Source organism: Gymnoscopelus braueri (genome assembly GCF_963280865.1).
Source record: "Gymnoscopelus braueri genome assembly, chromosome: 9".
Lineage (NCBI taxonomy): Eukaryota > Metazoa > Chordata > Actinopteri > Myctophiformes > Myctophidae > Gymnoscopelus > Gymnoscopelus braueri.
The window spans coordinates 16,955,544-16,977,389 of record NC_137610.1 but is presented as its reverse complement, the minus strand read 5'-3'; the positions used below and the strand labels follow the sequence as shown (position 1 = coordinate 16,977,389).

The following is a 21,846-nucleotide window of genomic DNA, read 5'->3' as shown; positions in this document are numbered from 1 at the left end:
ATTTTAAATATACTTGTTTTAACAAAAAATTACATTCTAAGACTTGGAAGCTCACTCAGGCCATTAACGCTAAGCAATTTTTTATACCTTTATTCTCTCTACTGAAACGTTAATATGAATAATGAGGCACTGGGTTTTTCCCCTTGACGGCTCTGTGTAGAAAAACCCTCAGAAGAAAATGTTTTTAGCTTAAAACTAACACATACTTAATGTTCTCCGTGTGTCTTCAGGTAATGTAGCAGGCCCGCCGAGGCAATTCCAGAACAACGGCATGTAGATTACACTCATTTATTAAAAAGGAAAAAAGGAAAAAAAGAAAAAGGAGCGCTGCTCAAGCATGAAAGTTACTTTTCTTAAGTTCGCTTTAGAAAAACAAAAAAACAAAAAAACAAGAGACCCACCACAGGGACTTGTGTTTTTCCTGAAGATTGAGGGAGATCTTCGGGCTATGCCCGATGTGCACCACTCTATACCAACACCCCCCCCCCCCCCCCACGCCACCACCCCTCTTCCGCGGGGCCTATAAGCCAGAGTTGCTCCGTAGTGGACGGGACGGCGGTGGCTCTTGCAGTGAGCACACTCTCAACACTTTTACTCTTGACTTATGAGGATGCCATGGGTGTAGGGGAGTGATTCATCACTGGTTGTGCTCCTCCCGCACCCCCACACATTAGTAATGTGGTCCACTGAGGAGGAGTCCTGTCATCAGTCTGTACCCGGACCCTCGGAACAAGGTAGGTCAACAGGAGGCAGCAGCGGCTGGCCCACTTTTAGTCTTTCACAGCACCTTTAAGTTTCCTTCCGGCTCTGCCACAGCTGGGGCTGACGGACGCCCACAAACTGGCCTGGTCAACACAGTAAACTGTGAGGCGGGGAAATGCCGCCACAGTTTGGGCTGACGGACGCACACATACCGGCCTGGTCAGCACAGTAAACCGTGAGGCGGGGATACACTGCCTTGCACTCACACTGCATCTGTTGACTCAGTGAAACACCACCCCCCTCTCCCCCCCATTGGCTGAATACATTGAGACTTGCTATATCAACCACTTAAGTGACTTAAGCCTTATTGTATATTTTTGCATATCTGACAGTGTCTCGCTAAAAGTGTCATGCAAAAGCGTTGCGCAGAAATTGCCGACCTACAAGCTCACAACATATTGCGACGCTTTGTGAACATTTATTTATTTATTTAAATATTTATAGAAAAATACGGGCATACAATGCATAAAAAGTACACAGGATTTTGGAGATTTTAATGTATAATGACATTTCTATAATGAAATATAGGCAAAATAGGGCCGCCAGGTTGAACGTGGTTAAATTATAAAGGAAGCACAATCATCTGTAGGATGTCTTTCAAGAAATCTAAGTGAAGGGAAACAATGAAAAATATGTGGAATCAATCAGAGTTTGGAGGGAAATTCCCAGACTCGTCCATCGGGAAGCACCTGTGGGATCTTCATCACATGACTCCACTAGCCGTTTGTATTTTCATTCAGACGCAAATAAAACAGTGTGAGAAGCGAACTGTATTTTTCCATGCAATACAGAGCCACTATAAGTCAGCATAAGCCTTTGACCTCAACACTACAGGTAATGCACGTTTAAGCACCTACCTCTGTATTCATGTTTGTCATTTTACTTGTACAGATTAGGTGTAAAAAAGGCTATTTGAAACCAAAACACAGGATTAAGGGATAATGCTGCTCTGTGTCTTGTGAGTCGACCTTGATTCTGTAATCCAGCACAATACTGGAGAACAGCATATTTCCCTCTCAGCTACAGTCAATACTCTCGCTAGAGAACAGCTCAGTCTGATGGCAAAAGCATAATGGTACCATGCTGAGAGAGGAAGTAATCTGAATGAGAAGGAACTTCAATGTAACATCTGTGTAACAGAGCTGTTTTATAATTGCATTATAATATCTGCACAAAGCAACATGTAATTGATAGCTACACTGCATTTTATTAAATATAAAAGAAGTCCATTTGAAAGTACAAACAGCCAGGCAGTGTTGTTTTAAGTTGAATAGGGAGAAGGTGGGGCTGGGGTGGGTGGGCATAAGTGAATTCATTTGAATTACGCAGACCTGCACTTTAATGACCGTGGTGAGAAATGAACTTGATCTTTAAAGTGAACCAACCTGCAGTCAGCCACGGCATCATTAAGGACCCTGCCACTTAATCAGAGAGGACACCAATTTAGCAAGGAGCTAACTATGCAGGAGGGGCCATTATAAAGCATCATGTCGCCTGACACAACGGCGGGTAGCATGTACACACACTCTCTCTCTCCCCTGCTCTCTCCTCATCTTCCAAATCAGCCTTATTTTCCTGACTCTCCATCTCTCTTGTCTATTTCCCCCCCTCTTCCTCCACTGCTGCAGACAGTAGAATGAAAACCTGCCTTTGATGTCTGGGATCCTATAATGCTGAGGCGTAAAAATCCGCATGGCTGTTATCTGTAGAATCTTAATGATAACGGCTAACATCACAATGGGTTAACCACGTTCCTCTGTTCTCACACGGTGCACGAATGCAGAAACACAAATTAATAGCAACAGGGGGGAAAAAAACACAATTTCTCCAATAAAGCAGATTCAACAAAAGTGTGCGATGTGATCAGCGAATGTGTCAGTGTACGAGATCAACAAAAGCTTTTGTGAATATCTGTTTTCTTTTCCTGTAGACTACTTACTGAACAGTGATGTTATGCTGTATGTTAAAATGTCCTCAAACTCGACTCTAATTCATGCAACTGAATTTCTATCAAAATTTGGTTTGTTAGCACAAAAGCCAACTTGTTTTTCCCCAGCATTTTCTGTGCTTAAGACATATCCCTATTCAAATAATATTATTACAGTGAACAACTTACTCGTGGCATAGTTTATTCAACAACATTCCATCTGAATAATTCAGGCATCAAATTATATATGCTAATTATACGGCTCATTATTCACACGTGAGATCATTGCATCTGCATTTTTATAGCTATTATAATTTCAAAGGCCATAATGTGATACATCTGAGCTCTGACAATAGTTAGGGTGGGAGATTTCTTTCTTTCTTTTTTAAGTGGATGTTGACAGTTAAGCATAAAAAGTACTGTAATTGCTCTGGTGAAGTGAGGACAGCAGACAACCGACACATGCTCGTCAGAGCGGGGAGGCTTGTGCACATGTGTGTGCCTGCATGTGTGGTGGCTGCATCTCGAAAACTTGACGATGTCACAAGGACATTTAATTATGGCCCCCATCTTAAAGCTTCCTGTCAGCATCAGTCAGGATCATATCTGGAGAAGCTCCATGACCTCCACGTCTGTCGCCCTCCATGAATCAAACCTTTCATTACATGCTGACACGCGTGTCCTGTGCTGGATGCTTGGTGCACCATGGGAAAGTGATGAGGTGCAGGAAACCTGACGAGTGACGGATAACCTGCGCTCGTGTGAGGGCTGTCTGCCGGCTCTTGTGCCATGGTGAGTGTATGGGCTGGCCCTGCCCTCCTGGCAGTGCCAACTGCTTTGCCTTGCACGCCGCGCCAAATCAGCACAGCCCCTCAATCCCCCACCCCCCCCTCACCTGAGGCTGTGGGCAGACGGCAGAAAAGAGAGAAATCGCCCAACAGCAGATGGGGCTGCTAGTTTGGCTGCTCCATCCAGGCATTGTGTCCTTGTCACTTGCCACTTACTGTTGTTTTCTGGTCTGACAACACTTCAAGACAGGGTCTTTCAGTTTTGGGCGAGACACAAAAGGGACAGGGTGAGGGAAAGCTGACGAGGCCTCTCTCCGCGCTCCAGCTCAGATGCTATGAAAGAGCCTGCACCGGAGAGGAACCAGATTAAGAGCCCACAAAGACAACCCCCCACCCACCCCCAGCCCCACAAAGAGCTACCGCACACCCCTACAGTTCCCAACACCACTCTCCCTCTTTTAAAACACACTGGGCCCCCAGGAGATGATAAAAAGAAGCCTCCCTACCCTGAGAAACTTATGCAAAGAACGTACATGCACAAAGGCCATTTGCAATTTTACAAAATGGCAGACATAATGCTTTTACTGAAAAACGAGGACCTGCCATATTGTGTAGCAGGGGAAGGGGGGGGGGGGGGGGGGGGGGGAGTACAGTGGGAGAGGAAAAATTGTGAAAAATCATGCTGGCCTGGTTTACGACAAATAGATAGCTCTATTGATTTCCTTTTTACAGTGACTGTCCATCCCTCACTGTTGTGATTACACTGACCTATTTCAGAAAAAAAAAAAAAGTGGCCAGGACGAAAATATATTTTTTCATGGAACAAATAAATATACACTAAGATGAAACATCATCTATAGTGAAGAGAGAGAAAAATGTCAATTTGAGTGTTCAATGTTTTGACAGAAGAGATCCTGTACCATGCTGAGAACCAAATAACAGAACAACCAAAATAAGCGTTGGTACTTGCTGTGGTCCTGCATTGTTGATTCCACCTTACATAAAAAAAACTAACTTACAAGACAAAAAAAACCCAATAAAACAAAACTATCAACATCAAAATAACTAAATGATTGTTGAGTGATTGTAAATAATTACACGCAGTAAGGAGTATTGAAGGATTTTAATTTAACAATAGTGTTTTAATATTCTACATAAGCTACAGTACTGTGTCGCTTATTCTATTATAATACACTGCAGCGTGGCTCAGTGCTGATGATTCCTCTGCGTTGGGCTGTATCGTGGTGCATGCTCGCCCCGTTCCAGTGTGCGTCTGCGTTATGCGTCTCACAAGACTATCTCTCCCCCTCTGTGTAGCTCAGGGACTCAGGGCGTGCTGATCTTCATTATGAGCCCGAGCTTAACAATGTACTGGATGCACTCCCCACATGAGTGCAACTAACAAATCCCCACAGAGCTGAATCAAGGCAACGGTGTGATGAAACACCTTCAAACAGCCAGTGAGCATGGAACACCGTGCTACGCAGAGACGACTCGCGGCTGCCCTGGGCCATTCCACAGGAGTGCGCCTGTTGCCAAGCAAAATTAGACAGCAACTGGGACGTATTATTCTCCTAAATTGGCACCGTACAGCACTATTAAGGGCCATAAATCTCATGTTTGATTAACCGCAAACACCTAAACTCGCAGAACCAATACATTAGCATGCTGCAGCTGTGAAAGCCAAGTGGGACGAGACATGTCATAATAAGACACGAGGCAGATGCGTTACACAGGTAAAAACCCATCACCTCGCTATGTTAAACATAGTCAAAATAATAATACTGGCATCACTATTTTTCAAATCCATTTCAGACTACAGCGAGTGTAAATAGAATAATATATTAACAATACTATTAGTTCAATTCTACTGTAGTGAACATGACTGTGGCGTTATAATTTGGAGCAAGCTGATTTAATATCAAATACGTGCTCTTACTTTTTTTGGGGGGGGGGGCAGTGTTATAATATTTTAAAAATTCATATAATTCGCTTAGATGCAGAATGGCTCTATCGCTGCGCTGATCTCTGAGGAGAGGAACTCAACACGCAGCACTGCGAAGCAAATGAAGAGTCTAGGCCAAGGCCATGATTCTCAATCAGTGCCGGCTGCTTGTCGTCACCACATTGGAGATAAATCTAGTGAGGGACGAAAAACACTGAAACTCTCGACTACAGAGTTTATGTAGGATGGAAAGAAGACTATTCTGCTCCTCACAGCTGCATCTATACTGCTGCATCCCTCTGACCTGTCTTACCCCCAGACAAACTGTTATCTGTGTCAACATTATTGCTGCCACCACTGACAATAAAACAAATTACAGCATCCATTTCACTCACGATCCTACGCCACATCCTGTTTGATGTGTAATCTCTCATGTACAATGTCGAGAGCATTGCTGCGGTTATCCAGGCTTTTGACTTGCGTATTGTGGACTGAACAGTCGATAGACTTCTGTACAATGTACAATTCCAGATCTGCAACAGGCTGAGAGTGAGAGTGTATGTGTGTGTGAGAGCGAGAGAGAGAGAGAGAGAGAGAGAGAGAGAGAGAGAGAGAGAGAGAGAGAGAGAGAGAAAGAGAGAGAGAGAGAGGATTAACCCTGGGTAATCAGGAGATCTCCGTGTGAGAGGAAGACAGCATCCTGGCTAGACGACCTGTGCGTGCGTGCGTGCGTGCGTGCGTGCGTGCGTGCGTGTGCACAGAGCTAGCGCTCTGTGCTATCCGAGCTGTGAGATAGAGGCCCGGGCCTGCTGATGGTAGATTAGAGGTGAGACGTCTAATCTCAGTGTAATCAGTGCATCTGATCCTCTGCTCCTAACCACCTCCCTCAACAGGTCCAAACAGAAACCCATCTCCGTCCGGCCGCTGGAGGAGGAGGGGACAGCATGTTGCCTAGTGCCAACACTGCCACGTCAAACACACTGCTACGGTAATAAGAGAGCACACGTCAACTCTGCAGTCAATACTATACAGAGAGAGAGAGAGAGAGAAAGTGAGAGGGCATGAGTTCTCTCTCCTGATTGGATAAAATTGGTATCCTGACCCGAAAATGTATTTTCTGTTTGCTCCGCAATGATAACTATCAGAATATAGAGATATTTAACAGTTATGTTAACAACAACTACGACAAAAAAAAAACACTTACTACACCTTTAAAAATCGATTCATATTTTCATTACATTTGATTTATATTCAATGGTATTCTACTTTATTGTTCATTTTTTGGGAGGGTTAAATTGTACAATTAAACTTTATGGGCTTGGGGGCCCTTCTCTATGGAGCCTGTCTGCACACAACAGACCCACTATAAACCTGTCATAGAGAATGTAAGGCAAAACCATACTTGATCCTTTGCAGAGAATAACAGCTTTGTGAAAAACAGTAAGCTCTGGATACGGACAGTCCATAACCGACGAGGCAAAAAAGAGTGCAAAAGGGGAGCGAGAGACTGGGAGAAAGAGAGACCGTAAATCTCACAGTCCCTGTCATAGCCTTAATGGTGAAAAGGACATCACACTCATCAGACACAATGATATAAGTATCCGTTTTCATCTAGGATACTTCAGCTTCTTATGGCTCAATGATTAGGTAGATTGAAGTGTGGATGAAAGTAGAATGGAGAAGAGAAGAAAGAAAATGAGAGGAGAGGAGAGGAGAGGAGAGGAGAGGAGAGGAGAGGAGAGAGGCTTCTGCCAGTGAACAGCTGCCCCTGTAATTTATATTGATGAGGGGACTGGCATGGCGGGGAGATTCCAGGGGTTTGATCACTCAGGCAGAGTGGGGAGTCAGGCGGAGACGTGGCCCCATCCCTGTGGTCTGGCTTGGACTGGGTGGACCGCTCTGAGAGGACACGCACACGCACGCACACACACACACACGCACACACACACACGCACACAAGTAGCACTACTTGTACACACAGAGAAACAGTGGTTGACTGGTGCAGTGGTGAAGCCACTGTGTGCTCACTGTGAGGACAGGAATAGATCTAATGCATGAATTGAAATGTGTAGAGTATAGCCAGCTGTCTCACTATTACTTTGCTCGCCATAATCACCATAAAACCCAACTCCCCCAACACAGACCCACTGACCATTAACTCTCCCTTCAACTTCTCTTTGTGCAAACACTGCCTTGCTGAGCTCGTATCGCCTCTTCCTCTCTCCGTGAAGCACGGCAATCAAGCACTTGTTAAGAGGAGGCTTTACTTTGATTTCCTCATGCAGGCAAGGTTTGAATATTTCTCATTGAGATGAGACGGCGTAGTCCAGCCTCTGCCCAGGGCTTTGAACCCGACACTCCTAAATCATGCTCTTTGATTTCCAGCCCCCTTCCGGTGTGGAGGTGCTTAGCTCCGCACTAATTAAGATAGCAGTGGGGCGGGAGACAGGAGGGTCAAAGCAGCGCTGTTGTACCTTGAAGAGGAGGCTACATATCACAGAAATGCACGATCGTACTGTACTCATGTACAGTGTGTACACGCACGTGCATTTGCACGAGCGCACACACACACACACACACACACACACACACACACACACACACACACACACACACACACACACACACACACACACACACACACACACACACACACACACACACACACACACACACACACACACACACACACACACACACACACACACACACACACACACACACACACACACACACACAGCCCCTCCAGACAAGCAAATAGCTTAACACACAATCAAGCTGCTGTTTGACAGGGCTGTTTGACTGAGGTAGGGCTGTCGGCTGGAGTCGATCATATCCTTCACCCTGGTGTCTGATGTAAGACAGAGCCAGGGTGTTTTACAGAGTGTAATCCAGCCTCTCCGCTCAGTGTTTGAGATACTCCGACCAACCACTCTCACAGAAAAGCCCTCCGGCTTTCGCTTTTCACAAGTTTCATCAGAATGATCAGAGCGAGAGGATAGGCCTCAGGTCTGGGTCTATTTCACTCACACTGGCTGGCAGGGACGCGCGCGCAAAAAAAACACCACCTAATTTTACATGTCATTTCGATTGCACTTCACACATCATGTCAAAACATACAGTACAGTACAGTACAAATCTCTTGGAAATCATTGATTTCTACAGGTAGCGTAAGGCTGCTCATCAATTCTTCATGAGCAGATTGAGAATGAAAAGGCAGCGAGGGGCGAGACAGAGACAGAGAGACATAAGCACAGCTCACTATCGCTGCCGCTCTCACACAGAGCATCTTGCATCTCTCGTGTGAACCGTGGTGTGTCAAGCGCCCTGTGTCTCTGCATTCTCTGATAGGATCTGTGTTTGAGGAATACATACACACTCTTCGTAGTTAACCCAGCCTCAAAGGTTACAAACACACCACATCCGTGTTGCTCTCGGCTGCAAGGCCTTGCAGAGAACAAAGGGGCGCCTCAGCACACTGGCGGCTGTAGCAGTGCGTGATTATCAAGCAGTCATAAGACTGCATATCATTTTAATTTCATCTCTGGGGTTATTATTATCATATTCTCTCTCCAGCATGGAGATACACTGTAGGAACGCTGAGAGGTGAAAGGGAATGGCAAAGATGACACTGAAGATGTTTGTTTATCACGGTGCTATTCACATATTAGTGTAGCCACATAGCGAAATAGGCAGGGTTAACACAAATATGTACGTGATAATCCACGACGACCACATGCATTTATTGGGAAATAATGCACGATTTAGAGGCTAATTGCCTGTGCGTGGCCATGTTATTAACAAGAAATAGTTGATGTTTTTTTTCAATGATAATGTATTATAATGTGCTGTGCATAATGTAAGTGAAATGAAAAGCACTTTATAAATATAAAAGCAGTGATTTGTTTCTAAAAAGAATACTCTAAGGTAAATTGAATTTAAAGGAGGAGTTCACCCAAAAAAAAACGTATTTTCTATCAATTGCACACCCCATGTAGCCTTGAATTCATGGATTTATTTTAGTTTTTGTGGCATTCCTAAGCCAATAATTTGATGACCGGGTGTGTATCCGGTAGGAGACACAAACTTTCTACTTTGTGTCTCCTACCGGATACATTAGCCGGTAGGAGACGGGAATCAAATTATTGGCTTAGGAATGCCACAAAAACAAAAATAAATCCATGGATTCAAGGCTTCATGGGGTGTGCAATTGATAGAAAATAAGTCGTTTTTTGGGTGAACTCCTCCTTTAAGGGAATTTCAAACAATAATTAACAAAATAAGGCAAAGTCTTGGTACTTACAAGTGTGCGTCTTCTTTGTTACTGAGATGCCTGCAAAGACAAAATGGAAGAAAATGACATTAAAATCATGCATACGAGGATGGGAAAAGAGCTGTTAGATATTGTACAGTATATTATCAATCCCTCTCTACAGTAGGTAACCGCATTTAGCTGGCGTGACTGTGATTTTCAACAGTGATGTTGGTGATAAAGAGGGAGACCCTGCGGGGCCACACAGCAGACCGTCACTCTGCAAGGTCATCGAGGTGACAGGCCCAGGGCTTTGTGTGCGTACGTGGGTGACATGTCCTGCCTAGTGACATCAACTCCTACAACAAAAGAGACGTCAGCTTCTATATCAGGGTGGCCTAGGCTTCATCCTCCGCAGCCAGCTAATGAAAATTCATAATGAACACAAACAACTTATTTGGAATACTAATGATTTCAGCGACCACGGTGACCTTTCAGGGGCCCCTCGGTGCATGAGTAAACCTGTTCCCCTGAGCAGCACTGTGACCTCAGCGTGAATCAGACCTGCAACCCAGGCTGAGACCGCGGTGGAGCCCGGAAGCTACCGCGGCTCCCTCCCCCTCCCCATCGGGTGTCAACCCATCGAATGAGCCATTCCGTCTTTTGGCTGTGGCTCCGGCTGCTTCTCTCGTCTGCAACATTGCTCTAATGCCTCGGGAGTCTGTCGCGGGCGAGTGCACAGCCAGCCGTGGTCCCCAGCGGCCCCCAGGATGCTCATGCTTTGCAGGGCGAGAGCACACTAATAGATCCCACTTGTCATGCGGAAGCAATGGCTAATTTTTCTACAGCTTGCATTTGAAACTCGGGGGATGGGCAAGCTGACATGATTCAATAACTCTCTGTGAAAAAGGCGTCTGGCCGAAGATAACAATGTTTCAGACACGTTTGAGGGAAACCAAGTCAAAGAGCAACGAGGGAGGAAAACAAATAAGCCTCTCAGCCTCCTATAGATGAATGCAAACACACACACACACACACCCACCCACACCCACACCCACCCACACACACACACACACACACACACACACACACACACACACACACACACACACACACACACACCTGATATGAACTCCACTGAGCTGAAAGAGAGAAGTCACCTAGGGGGCCAGCAGGCTGTGATAGAGCTCTACCATTGTTCCAGTGCTCAGGGCCAAACTTTTCTGTTCGGTCCAACTGTGACATTACGTAATGAGAAAAACAAAATGAGTCTTAATTCCAGACCTCACACGAATAACAGTGTAGTCAGTGTTAACGCGATTACCCATTAGGGAGGGATGGCGTCAAGGTGTTGCAACAGTGGCCAGCTGTAAATACACACATTCAACAGTTAACCACTTTCAACCTGGCATCTGTGAGCATATAATTATAGGCGAAAATGTTCTCCAAATTTTGTTTTTAAAATAGCGATATTTTGTAAATAGGGCTTAAGTGTTGAACCTCTTTGTTTTGATGGATTCAAACTTCTCCTAAGATCATGTAAGGGACCTAGCTAGTCTCCACAAGTGGAAATAGTATCTGAAGAGGGATTTTTGTTTTTCCTGGCTGCAAGTCAGACTGTACAAATGCAGACACATAAAACAGACATTCTGAGACTGTTAAATCCTGATCTGGTTACAGTTAGTCACACACAGAGTCCTGAGATATAAGATACTCTAAAGGGTAATTCATTTCAAATCACAAACACAACGGAGGCAAGGAAATTGATGGAAAATTCACTTTTCTTTCCACATTACAGCCGTTCATGTGTGGCTCAAAACACACAGCTACAGTATATTTTAACATTGTCATTTTCCCCTTAAGAGTCAAATAAATACTATAGGCCTGAGTCAGACGTACAGTGGAGTGAGATATGTGAAAGATAAACAACCTGGTGACTGTGAAAAAGGTTTATGACAGCGGAAGTGAGAGAAACATGACATCTGTACTGTATGTGTGCGTGTGCGTGTGTGTCTGTGTGTGTGAGGGACACAGAGTGAGTGAGTGAGTGTGAGAATGTGCCTACCCATGGCAGGCCACAGAGACCACAATGATGGCATGCAGAAGTTGATTGACTGTCACCCCCTCCCACATGATGTGTAATGTAAACCAATGCCAAGTGAGTAGATTAACAAGCATACAAGAAGTCTGTTATTTATTGAAACTTGTCACTGAATTGACACCAAATGTATACCAAAACCCCCCAGAGAGAAGGACTGAGAAAATTGTTCCGTTCCCTTGCACAATTATTGGACATCCCTGGTTAATGCAGCCAACCACATTGCATGCAAGTATGCATGTGTCACATTTTTCATATGTTTGGTCTTTGATCATCCAAACATGAACCTTTTTTGGATTTGTATGGGTTTGTATTTCATTTGGGTTTATTGCAATTTTAACTGACAGTCCTATCTCACCCTCCTGTACTTCAGTGTCTACCAAGAAGCATCACAAACTACAGTCTATGTAGCGTGTCTTCCACTGTTGACACCCCCTCAATGTCACCCAATGATATGAACTAATCTTTAACCCCCACACCCCGAAAAATTATGTTCTCGTGCACAGTAGATGAGCAAGCCATTACTGCCCGTCATTGCGGAGGCTCGCTGAGGAAAACAGCCTGTTGCTATGCAGCGACTGAGGAAACGGGCGGGGAGGACGGCATGCCCACTTCCTCCTCTATGTGTCATTCAGTACCCTGTGATTGGAGGGGGCAAGGAGAAAGGGCCAATGAGAGCCAATGAGAGCCAATGAGTAAGTCAGGCTGTGAGGGGGAAGGGCTTCGCTCCGAGCCCTGACATTGGCGATGCCTGCCAGCTCATGTCTACTCGGCTGGATGGCAGGTTCAGAGGTCAATCTGGAGGTGAAGCTCTCCTTGCCAGATAAACTGACAAACAAGCTGCTATAAACACACACACACGCACACGCACACACACACACACACACACACACACACACACACACACACACAGCTAGACAGTAGGATCCTCTAAGAAATCCTCTATACGCCCTACAATCATGTCCTGTGCTATGAGGTGATTATCCGTGTGATTCCTAATACAAATCAAACAGGCTAGATAAATGAGTTGCGTGTTGTTCCCTGCTTGCGAGCCTCGCTACTGCAATCTCGTTTTTGTCATTACCATTTGTCACAATGGAAGGAGGGACGGCTGTCAAGCCTCGCCGTCTTTGATCAGTCACATATTTTCCCCCGCATCGGTAAACAATCCAGCACGTCGTTGCAGTCGCTCCTCATGAGACTTGCGCCCATGCCGTGGAGGAAGACAGTGGCACTGTGCAGACGGCTGGAGGTTAACCTCCGGCGCGTCTATATGCAAGGAGGGGGGAGGGGGGTGTGGCGCACATCCTGTAAACATGCCACTTAGACGGGAGGAGAGTGAGACTGGGGCTTCTTTTGGCAGCACAGCACCCCTCCCCGCCGCGGAGTGCCACGCCAACCGCCAGGGCGACTCAAAGTGACAGTGTCGTAATGAAGTCTGAGGCGCACGGCGGGCCGTACGTCATCATTCCGGGTTCCTTAAAGCCTGACAGGGAATGATTATCATGGATGGTTATTGTCACCCGGCCTCCCTGGGAGACGAGGCGCGCTCTGGGGTTGTTGCACCGTGACATTCAAAGTTACAGTCTCCTTCATATAATGGAGCTGTCCTCTCAGCGCGCTAATGGGAGCGATCCATTTAACCTGTGCCAGAAACACACAGACGAGGAAGTTCCTAATGCGAGGCCTCTCCCGTGGGGACGTCACACTCTCCCCCTGGCTGCTCCCTTCCTGCTGCTTGATTCATTGACTGGCGCTCCTCACTTATCCTCATTCACTGTTCAGTCTGGGGAGACAGGGAGGCCCGCTTCCTGCAGCACCACGCCGCACGCCGCCGCTGCACGCCCGCCGCACACAAGGACACGGCCAGCGCAACGGAGCCAGCCAGCTGCAGGAAGGAGTGACGTGGGGGTCTTTGAGGTGCTGCCCAGACATCTACTCGAATTAGAGGTCATTATCACATAGGGTTTGGCGTCACCACTAGAAACCCTCCGGTATCTGCAAGGCCTCCGTGATCGCAACGGTGGTGATCACAGACTAGCTTACCATAACCACTAGCAGATCTAAGTGCTCACACCACAAAATGTGAACATTTTTAAAAGTTTTGACTATGTTTGACAATATAATGACATGCCTAAAATAGGGACGCCAGGGTTGAAGTGGCTAATGACAATGATGTTTCAACACACAGAGGTTTATATAGTACTGTTCATTTTCCGGCTGTACCCCTGAGGTCGTGGGTTAATGACGGGAACAAAGCCATCATCATCCTAAGAATGATGGATGTACTGTAGACATCTTTTTACTCTATGTGCCCTTACCGCTCTTTTGTAATTTTACTCTACTGGACTACCCTGCATTACTTTTACATCATTGCATCTCCGCTACGAGGATTGAGATTTGAAATGTCATCCTCTCTAGAGTCATCATTTATCATAGCAATCTGAAATCACAAAGCTTCCTGTCATAAATATTTATATTTTTCGGTGTACCAGCGTAGACAGAAGAGAGATACACAGCAATATCCTGAGAGTGTTAATTTAACTCTGAAGGTGTGTACAATAAGCTGACATTTCAAACACATTAGACAGATTCGACACTTCACCTCCTGCAGTGTTCGCTACACTCCCCCTTACTTCAGTGTTCCTGGTCAAATTTGACTGGCCTCTTTTAAAACAACATAAAACACATAAATCATAATTTTCTTCAACCAGTGCTCAACAGGAGTCTCTCCGGTGATTGTATAAAGGACAGACACTGAACATTATTATCAAGAATACAAATTAGACCATAATTTGTGCATATATAGAACATCAACATGCAGTCCTGTGTGTGTGTGTGTGTGTGTGTGTGTGTGTGTGTGTGTGTGTGTGTGTGTGTGTGTGTGTGTGTGTGTGTGTGTGTGTGTGTGTGTGTGTGTTTATGTACAATCAGGTTGCAGGGTGCCTCATGTTCAGTATCGTATCATTATCATGGTTAGTCATGGTCAGTATCATGTCAGTATCATTGTCAGTATAATGTCAGTGTCATGTCAATATCAAGGTAGTATCATAACTGTATCATGGTCAGTATCATGTCAGTATCATGGTCAGTATCATGTCAGTATCATGGTCAGTATCATGGTCAGTATCATGGTCAGTATCATGTCAGTATCATGGTCAGTATCATGGTCAGTATCATGGTCAGTATCATGGTCAGTATCATGGTCAGTATCATGTCAGTATCATGGTCAATATCATGTCAGTATCATGGTCAGTATCATGGTCAGTATCATGGTCAATATCATGGTCAGTATCATGTCAGTATCATGGTCAGTATTATGTCAGTATCATGGTCAGTATCATGTCAGTATCATGGTCAGTATCATGTCAGTATCATGTCAGTATCATGGTCAGTATCATGGTCAGTATCATGGTCAATATCATGGTCAGTATCATGGTCAGTATCATGTCAGTATCATGGTCAGTATCATGGTCAGTATCATGGTCAGTATCATGGTCAGTATCATTGTCAGTATCATGTCAGTATCATGTCAGTATCATGGTCAGTATCATTGTCAGTATCATGTCGGTATCATGGTCAGTATCATGGTCAGTAGCCTGGTCAGAATGTCAGTATCATGTATCATGAATAATAACAATAATAATAATTATTATACATACAATTTATTTAGCGCTTTTCTGAGTACTCAAAGTCGCTTTACAATATCAGTAGCATGGTCAGTATCATGTCAGTATCATAGTCAGTATGTAAGTATCATGCCAGTATCATGGTCAGTAACATGGTCAGTAACATGGTCAATATCATGATCAGTATCATGGTCAGTACGTGTGTGTGTGTGTGTGTGTGTGTGTGTGTGTGTGTGTGTGTGTGTGTGTGTGAGAGAGAGAGAGAGTGTTCCATCTCCTGGACCGGGAGATGACCGGGAACACTAAGGGTGTAACAAAGTTGAATACACGAATACATTCAGTGAAAATGTTCATCGCTATTTTTGGACGGCAAGCGCAAGCGGCCGTCCTAGTGAACAGATATCAGGCATCTGACCAAAAGGGGGAGTTAACCTCCGAAGCTATTTAAAGAGAGGCGGGGCGTCGGTGAAAAAGGGGCGGGGTTTGGTAAGGAATGCTCTCTTTGTGGGAAAAAGGGGGCGGGTTTGCTAAAAAAGGGTCCGGAACGCGTCATCATTGCTTGTTTGCCACCGATTGGTTGCTGCAACTTGGATTCATGCAGGGAGACGCCACCCTCTTTGCTCCGAAATTTTTTTAACCGCCGCCATTGTTGTCACAGGCACTGTGGAGAAGTAGACAGACTATGGAGGCATCAGAATTTTTTATTAAATTATAGAATGCACCAAAACATTAATAAGTGTCGATTGAATCTATTTAAGCCACAATAAAGTCCCGATTTTATTTTTTATATGTTTTGGACATATTTAGCATAGTTTCAGGTGATTTTCTGTGATCCTGTGTTCATTTAAGAGCATTGAAATGTCACCTTAAAATTAATTTTCATCAATTACAGAATGTACCTAAAACATTTAAGTGTCCAATAAATATAAAGGTAATTTAGATAAAGGTCCGACTTTATTTTTGATATTTTTTGGGGGTTTATTTAGCATAGTTTTAGATGATATTCTGTGCACATTTTCTTCATTTAAGCACCACTTAACAGTAACGCGTTACTGTAACGCAGTTATTTTTTTCAGTAACTAGTACTCTACAGTAACTAAGTTACCGTTACTACATGGTGCGTTGCTCCGTATTTTTTATATAGTATTTATATATACAGCGAGGCGAACAGTGACTGAGAATTGTACTTAAGTAGAGTACTTGAGTAAATGTACTTATTTACTTTACACCAGTCTGTGTTGCGGAGACCCGCTGTGATCGGCTTTGCAAGCTCTCTCTCTCTCTCTCTCTCTCTCTCTCTCTCGCTCGCTCTTTCTTTCTCTCTCTCTTAACAGCGTGTGTGTGTTTCTGGGACTAGTAGTAGGAATACCACGATAACGCAATGGTGATTATGAACCACGTACCCAAACCCGTTAAAGGCTGCTTTTCCCAAGCTGAAATCTGCACTTAAACTGCAAGGCTGCAACATCAGGAAAGTTACATGACTCACTCGCCCAGGTGGTGTCAATAATAGGCTACTAATCACCGTAATCGTAACAAAATTCAGAATCACAGCGCTGCCTGTTTCGGATTCCGCACGTTAAAGTATATTAATTCATTTGTTCGTCTATTTATTAACTGCGTCTGCTACTGCAGTCCCTGCGGTACATGAAAACTCCTGTTACAGTCAAGGATCACCTTCAACCTGGTGTTTGCACTTTCTCCATTTACGGTCCGTACATCTCTATAAACGTTCAGATTTCAAATATAAAGTGCTTACCCCATGGCCACAGATGTTACAATTATGCACGGGACTCTCAAAAGTACCCGTATATTCTGTATTGTTCAATGAAAAGCATTTTAATCCGATCAGTGGCCATTTTTTCATAATGTATTGGAGTGCAATACACCTACCAACCGATAGGGTCACTCAGTTGAAAACATATGGAGAAAATGGCCACCGATCAGATTAAAATGTTTTTTATTGAACAATACGGATGATACAGGTACTTTTGAGAGCCCTTATATACATGTAACCTCCGTTGCCATGGGATAAGCACTTTATATTTGAAATATGAACGTTTATGTAGATGTACGGGCCATAAATGGAGAAAGTGCAAACACCAGGTTGAAGTTCATCCATGACGGTCGTGACAGTCGACCGTCATGTATCCATGGCTATTACTCCTTCTAACATTTCCCATGTTTTTAGTTTATTGAAATAATGTCATGTATATTTGTCCAGTGCATAGCCTACTGCAGGCCTTGTTGACTAGATTTAGAAGAGATTTTTAAGCTCTTGCTCCTGAAATGATCGATTATTTTTAAGGGGAAACGCCATCATTTAACATGCAAGTCAATGGGTGAGAAGCAGAGATTGCCAGGCGCAAATGGTAGTGTAGGTAATTAATGTATTTGTGCAAGATGACCCTGCTACTGTATATAAAATGTGTATATTACTCGTTCATCATGGTTCATGTTCAAATAGCTCAATCCAAAATATAATGCTGTAGGCCTAAGTGTTAGGCTGTATTTACGCACCTGCTTAATTGTAATAATGCTTAAACATAATTATGACCAGTATTTTTTATCAGATGTCTGATAAATTTGATTCATTCCGGACATTGGGACCAGCAGGTTACAATCCTATAGCGCGACCCCTGGTATAGACCACATTGCTTAGCAGAGTTCAGTGATGCAAATGCATGTGAAGTTGATCAACAGATTGTATTATTCTCCAATGCAATAACAGTACTGAAATGAAGGGCAATAATGGGAGCCCTTTTTTTTAATAAAGTAACTTAAAAGTTACTTTTCACAGTAACGCATTACTTTTTGGTGTAAGTAACTAGTAAAGTAACTGAGTTACTTTTAAATGAAGTAACTAGTAATGGTAACTAGTTACAACGGTGTCTAACCGAGTTATACTTCTCCAGTACAACGGTGTCTAACCGAGTTATACTTCTCCAGTACAACGGTGTCTAACCGAGAGTTCTACTTCTCCAGTACAACGGTGTCTAACCGAGAGTTATACTTCTCCAGTACAACGGTGTCTAACCGAGAGTTATACTTCTCCAGTACAACGGTGTCTAACCAAGAGTCCATGCAGATCACAGTTGACAAATATTATATATTATCGGAGCTATTATTAATGTTATCGGTTTTATCGGGATGACGTCATAATTCCTGATATCGAACCGATAATTATCGGGCCGATACTTGTCGTGCACTAATAATTTTATCGCGAATTATTTTTATACTTTTCTCTGTTGTTGGTGACAACTCTAGTGCGTCCCATGGACGCCACGACGGTGTCATGAATGCGTCCTTTCACAATATTGTGTGTCAGCGACGCACGACGCAGGCCTATGAGCATCTCTGCTCAGTGCGGCTGCAGAGTTCATGTGCAACATCTTGCATGCGTGGCTGTGGCTTTACAGTTTTCCTTCGCCGTGTCTGTAGGTCACCCCCAGGGACCCCCAAGGGTCTCCAGGGACCCCTAAGGGAGGGGGGGGGACCGCGGACCTCCTTTTTTTTTTTTATCAAGGCACCCAAATGAAAAACACACATTTTTTTTTAAATAAACTTTTTTTATTTTAGCCTCATCTTAACCTTTTCGCTCCAGCGCTTTCCAAGCTTTAAATCTTAATCATTCCCATCTGCAGTACATAAGTGACAACAATGGGGTAATAAAACCTTTAATGTATGGTGCAAGAGAGTATGTAAAGCACAGCAACGGCCCAAATGCATAATGAGGGGTTGTTAGTGCATTAACACTCCTCTCATAAAAAAGTCTGGTGATAAATAATCTGGTTGAGATGAATGGGGGAGTTGGGTGCTGTTCTAACTTTGGCAGTCTTTGTGAAGGCCAAGTTTCATACCCAAAGTCATGTTAACCAACCTCCCCTTTTCAGTGACACACTTTGCCGTAGATATTACACTGCTATAAACTATAAATGCAAAAAAGGAGGAAAAAAAAGTAATGATTAAAAAAGCTACAATGATTCTAATCAGCTGCCCCCTAATATACTAAAACACTTAATCCATGGAGAGGCCAACTCTCTGGGGAGGCTCAAGAGAAAAATGACTTCTCTGTCTCTAGGCGATGTTATTTCTGGTCATTTCTAATTGGTTTTAACTAAAAGCAACCACTCTAAAGACTCCACAGGTTACAACGATGCATCGCTATGGAATTATCTGCAAATAGCAGATTTACATCCAAATTAGTTTTAGAGGACACCACAATTGTCTTTCAGAAGAGAAAAGGAGAATGAAAAAAAAAAAAAGAACCCCACAGAAGCACACAGACAGCATGCTAAGAAAGGCAGTCGTAGGATCCCAGCGGCAGTGTGGAGTGATCAGGGTGACCCCGTCATCATGGGAGCCCTTGTTGACTGAGGCGCCGTGTCGTACACTCCTTGCCCCCATACAGATGTCTGCCGGGGCTCAGACACAGCTTTTCCCCAGCGTGGTTCTGCTTTGCTGGGCCTGCGAGTCGCCAGGTGAGTAGTCGAAGCCGTTTGGTGGCTCGTGAATTATACATTGCAGCAGAGGAATTGACGTGGCCCAGGAGGGCTACCGGAACAGCAGGCATGGCTGGGAGGCAGATTGAAGACTCTGACGGAATTTTAATTGTACCGCAGGGAACACTGCGATAAGCGCTATTGTTATTGGCGAGACGCCGCCGCACGGGTTCGTTTAGCCTGAGTTCTAAAACAAATGGCAGGCTGCAAAAGCGCCGCAGCAGCACTGTGAATTCCAACACTGGCCCGCTGACCCTCCTGTTTTTAGGGCGAGAGTGGTTCATATCAATAACGTCATAATAATATTTACCATGGTAGCTCTCTCCAAATAACAGCATTTGATTGCACCGTTTTTTGCAGCAAACTCAGGGGGACCAATGACACCGAGTTACAGTGCAGGGGAATTTAAAAAAAAACTTCTTTAAGGAAACACTGAGATACTCGGTTCAGCCGTTTGGCGAGCGGTTTGGTCGAGTGGTGCAGGTGAAAAGCCAAATGCACGGGTTTCCACTGCTCTGATGTTCTCTCCTCTGATCCGGGCTCTGGCTGCACTATACAGTAATTCTCCACTGAGCACTAGCCGGGTCCCCGGAGGCCGAACGGATACAGGAAGGCCCTAGGCGCTGGTCAAAGTGAGGCCAGGGGCACAGGCAGGCCTCTGTGTACTCTCTGAGCAGACGGTTCCCAGCCCCATGGTAATCTCCCTGTGATCCAGCCTCAACCACACATGAAACCCAATAGCCTCTCAGCCCGCACCATAAATAAAGACAAACCACATCTAGCGGACCACCCTGGCTTACCGTTCAGTTACTGAGCAGTGCTGAACACCAGTCCACACTGGGCCATGGCTAGGTGTGTTCGGGCGGGCTTACATGTAATAACCTCGGGTTTTACTTGGACTGCAGGGATTTTGCAGCAGATACCTCATCAGAACAATTATACGTTTGACTTCCGTGTTCCTTTCTTTGTGTTATGTTCATATATGGCAGAAACAGAATGCAGTGGGGTCCTTGAGGGTGTTCCAGGGGGTCCCCAGTAAAATATGCTAATAGCATCCAAATCAGTTCAACCACTTTAAACTTTTATACAGCGGCTATTTGAAAATAATCTATCTACAAGCTCACAATGTGTCGCATCACACATACGAATTTGTGGGTCCTTCACATAAAAAGGTTTGAGAACCACTGCCTTACAGTACAGGTTAGAGGTTGCTATACTAGCCCACTCAACAACGCTCTCTAAGAACAACCCATTCCCTTCACATAACAATAAATTACCTGAGCCACACACAGGTTGAAATCTAAAGGGCATTTATTACCTGCAATTACCTACAATTCCTAGGCCATGAACTCTAGTTATGCACATTTTACAATAATGGGTTGTAAAAGTAATCCAATTGCCCAATAGAGATGTGCACCCTTGGGCTAGCCTTATGCAGACGTCCGTGAACTATTCAAGATAAACTGCATACTACAGTTGAATGGAGACACCAAAAAAAAAGGTCACCGATGTGCAACTGAAATCTGTGCATTGTTCTTGGTGGTGTAGTGCACAAAGGATGTCTCATAAAGAAAAGCAGCTGCTTCAGGAAACCACTGTGGCTGACAGTGGTTTTGAGAAAGCTACATGTCACTATCGCAGATGCTCATGCAAGCAGCCCATTATAGCGCTGCGTCTTTCTCATATCATATCTGGATTGGCTCCTGATACTGTAGCTCCAGTCCTTCACAAGGTAGCAGACCACATTGGTCTAGTGCAATTCATGTGCAGCTGATAAACTCAGACATATTTTTTTTCTTTACAGGTCTGTTCAGGTCTGCCGCAAGACTGCACTCAAAAGATTGCTTGTGTAATCACTAAGAGGGGCAGGCTTGATGACAAACTAATGCCAGCTAACATCAGCTTTATGAAAGCTGACTCCAAACTATACTGAAAGCCTTTCA

The 21,846-nt window shown here is 44.4% G+C and overlaps 1 protein-coding gene across 2 annotated transcripts in view; it reads right to left on the bottom strand.

Moving 5' to 3' along the window:
- roraa (RAR-related orphan receptor A, paralog a) overlaps positions 1-21,846 on the bottom strand; it is a 236,531-nt gene that overhangs the window by 68,923 nt on the left and 145,762 nt on the right. For both annotated transcript variants that reach the window (XM_080437776.1, XM_080437777.1), the window contains one exon: positions 9,726-9,755. In XM_080437776.1, coding sequence (XP_080293902.1) covers positions 9,726-9,755 — 30 coding nt within the window. The remainder of the gene's footprint in view (positions 1-9,725; positions 9,756-21,846) is intronic.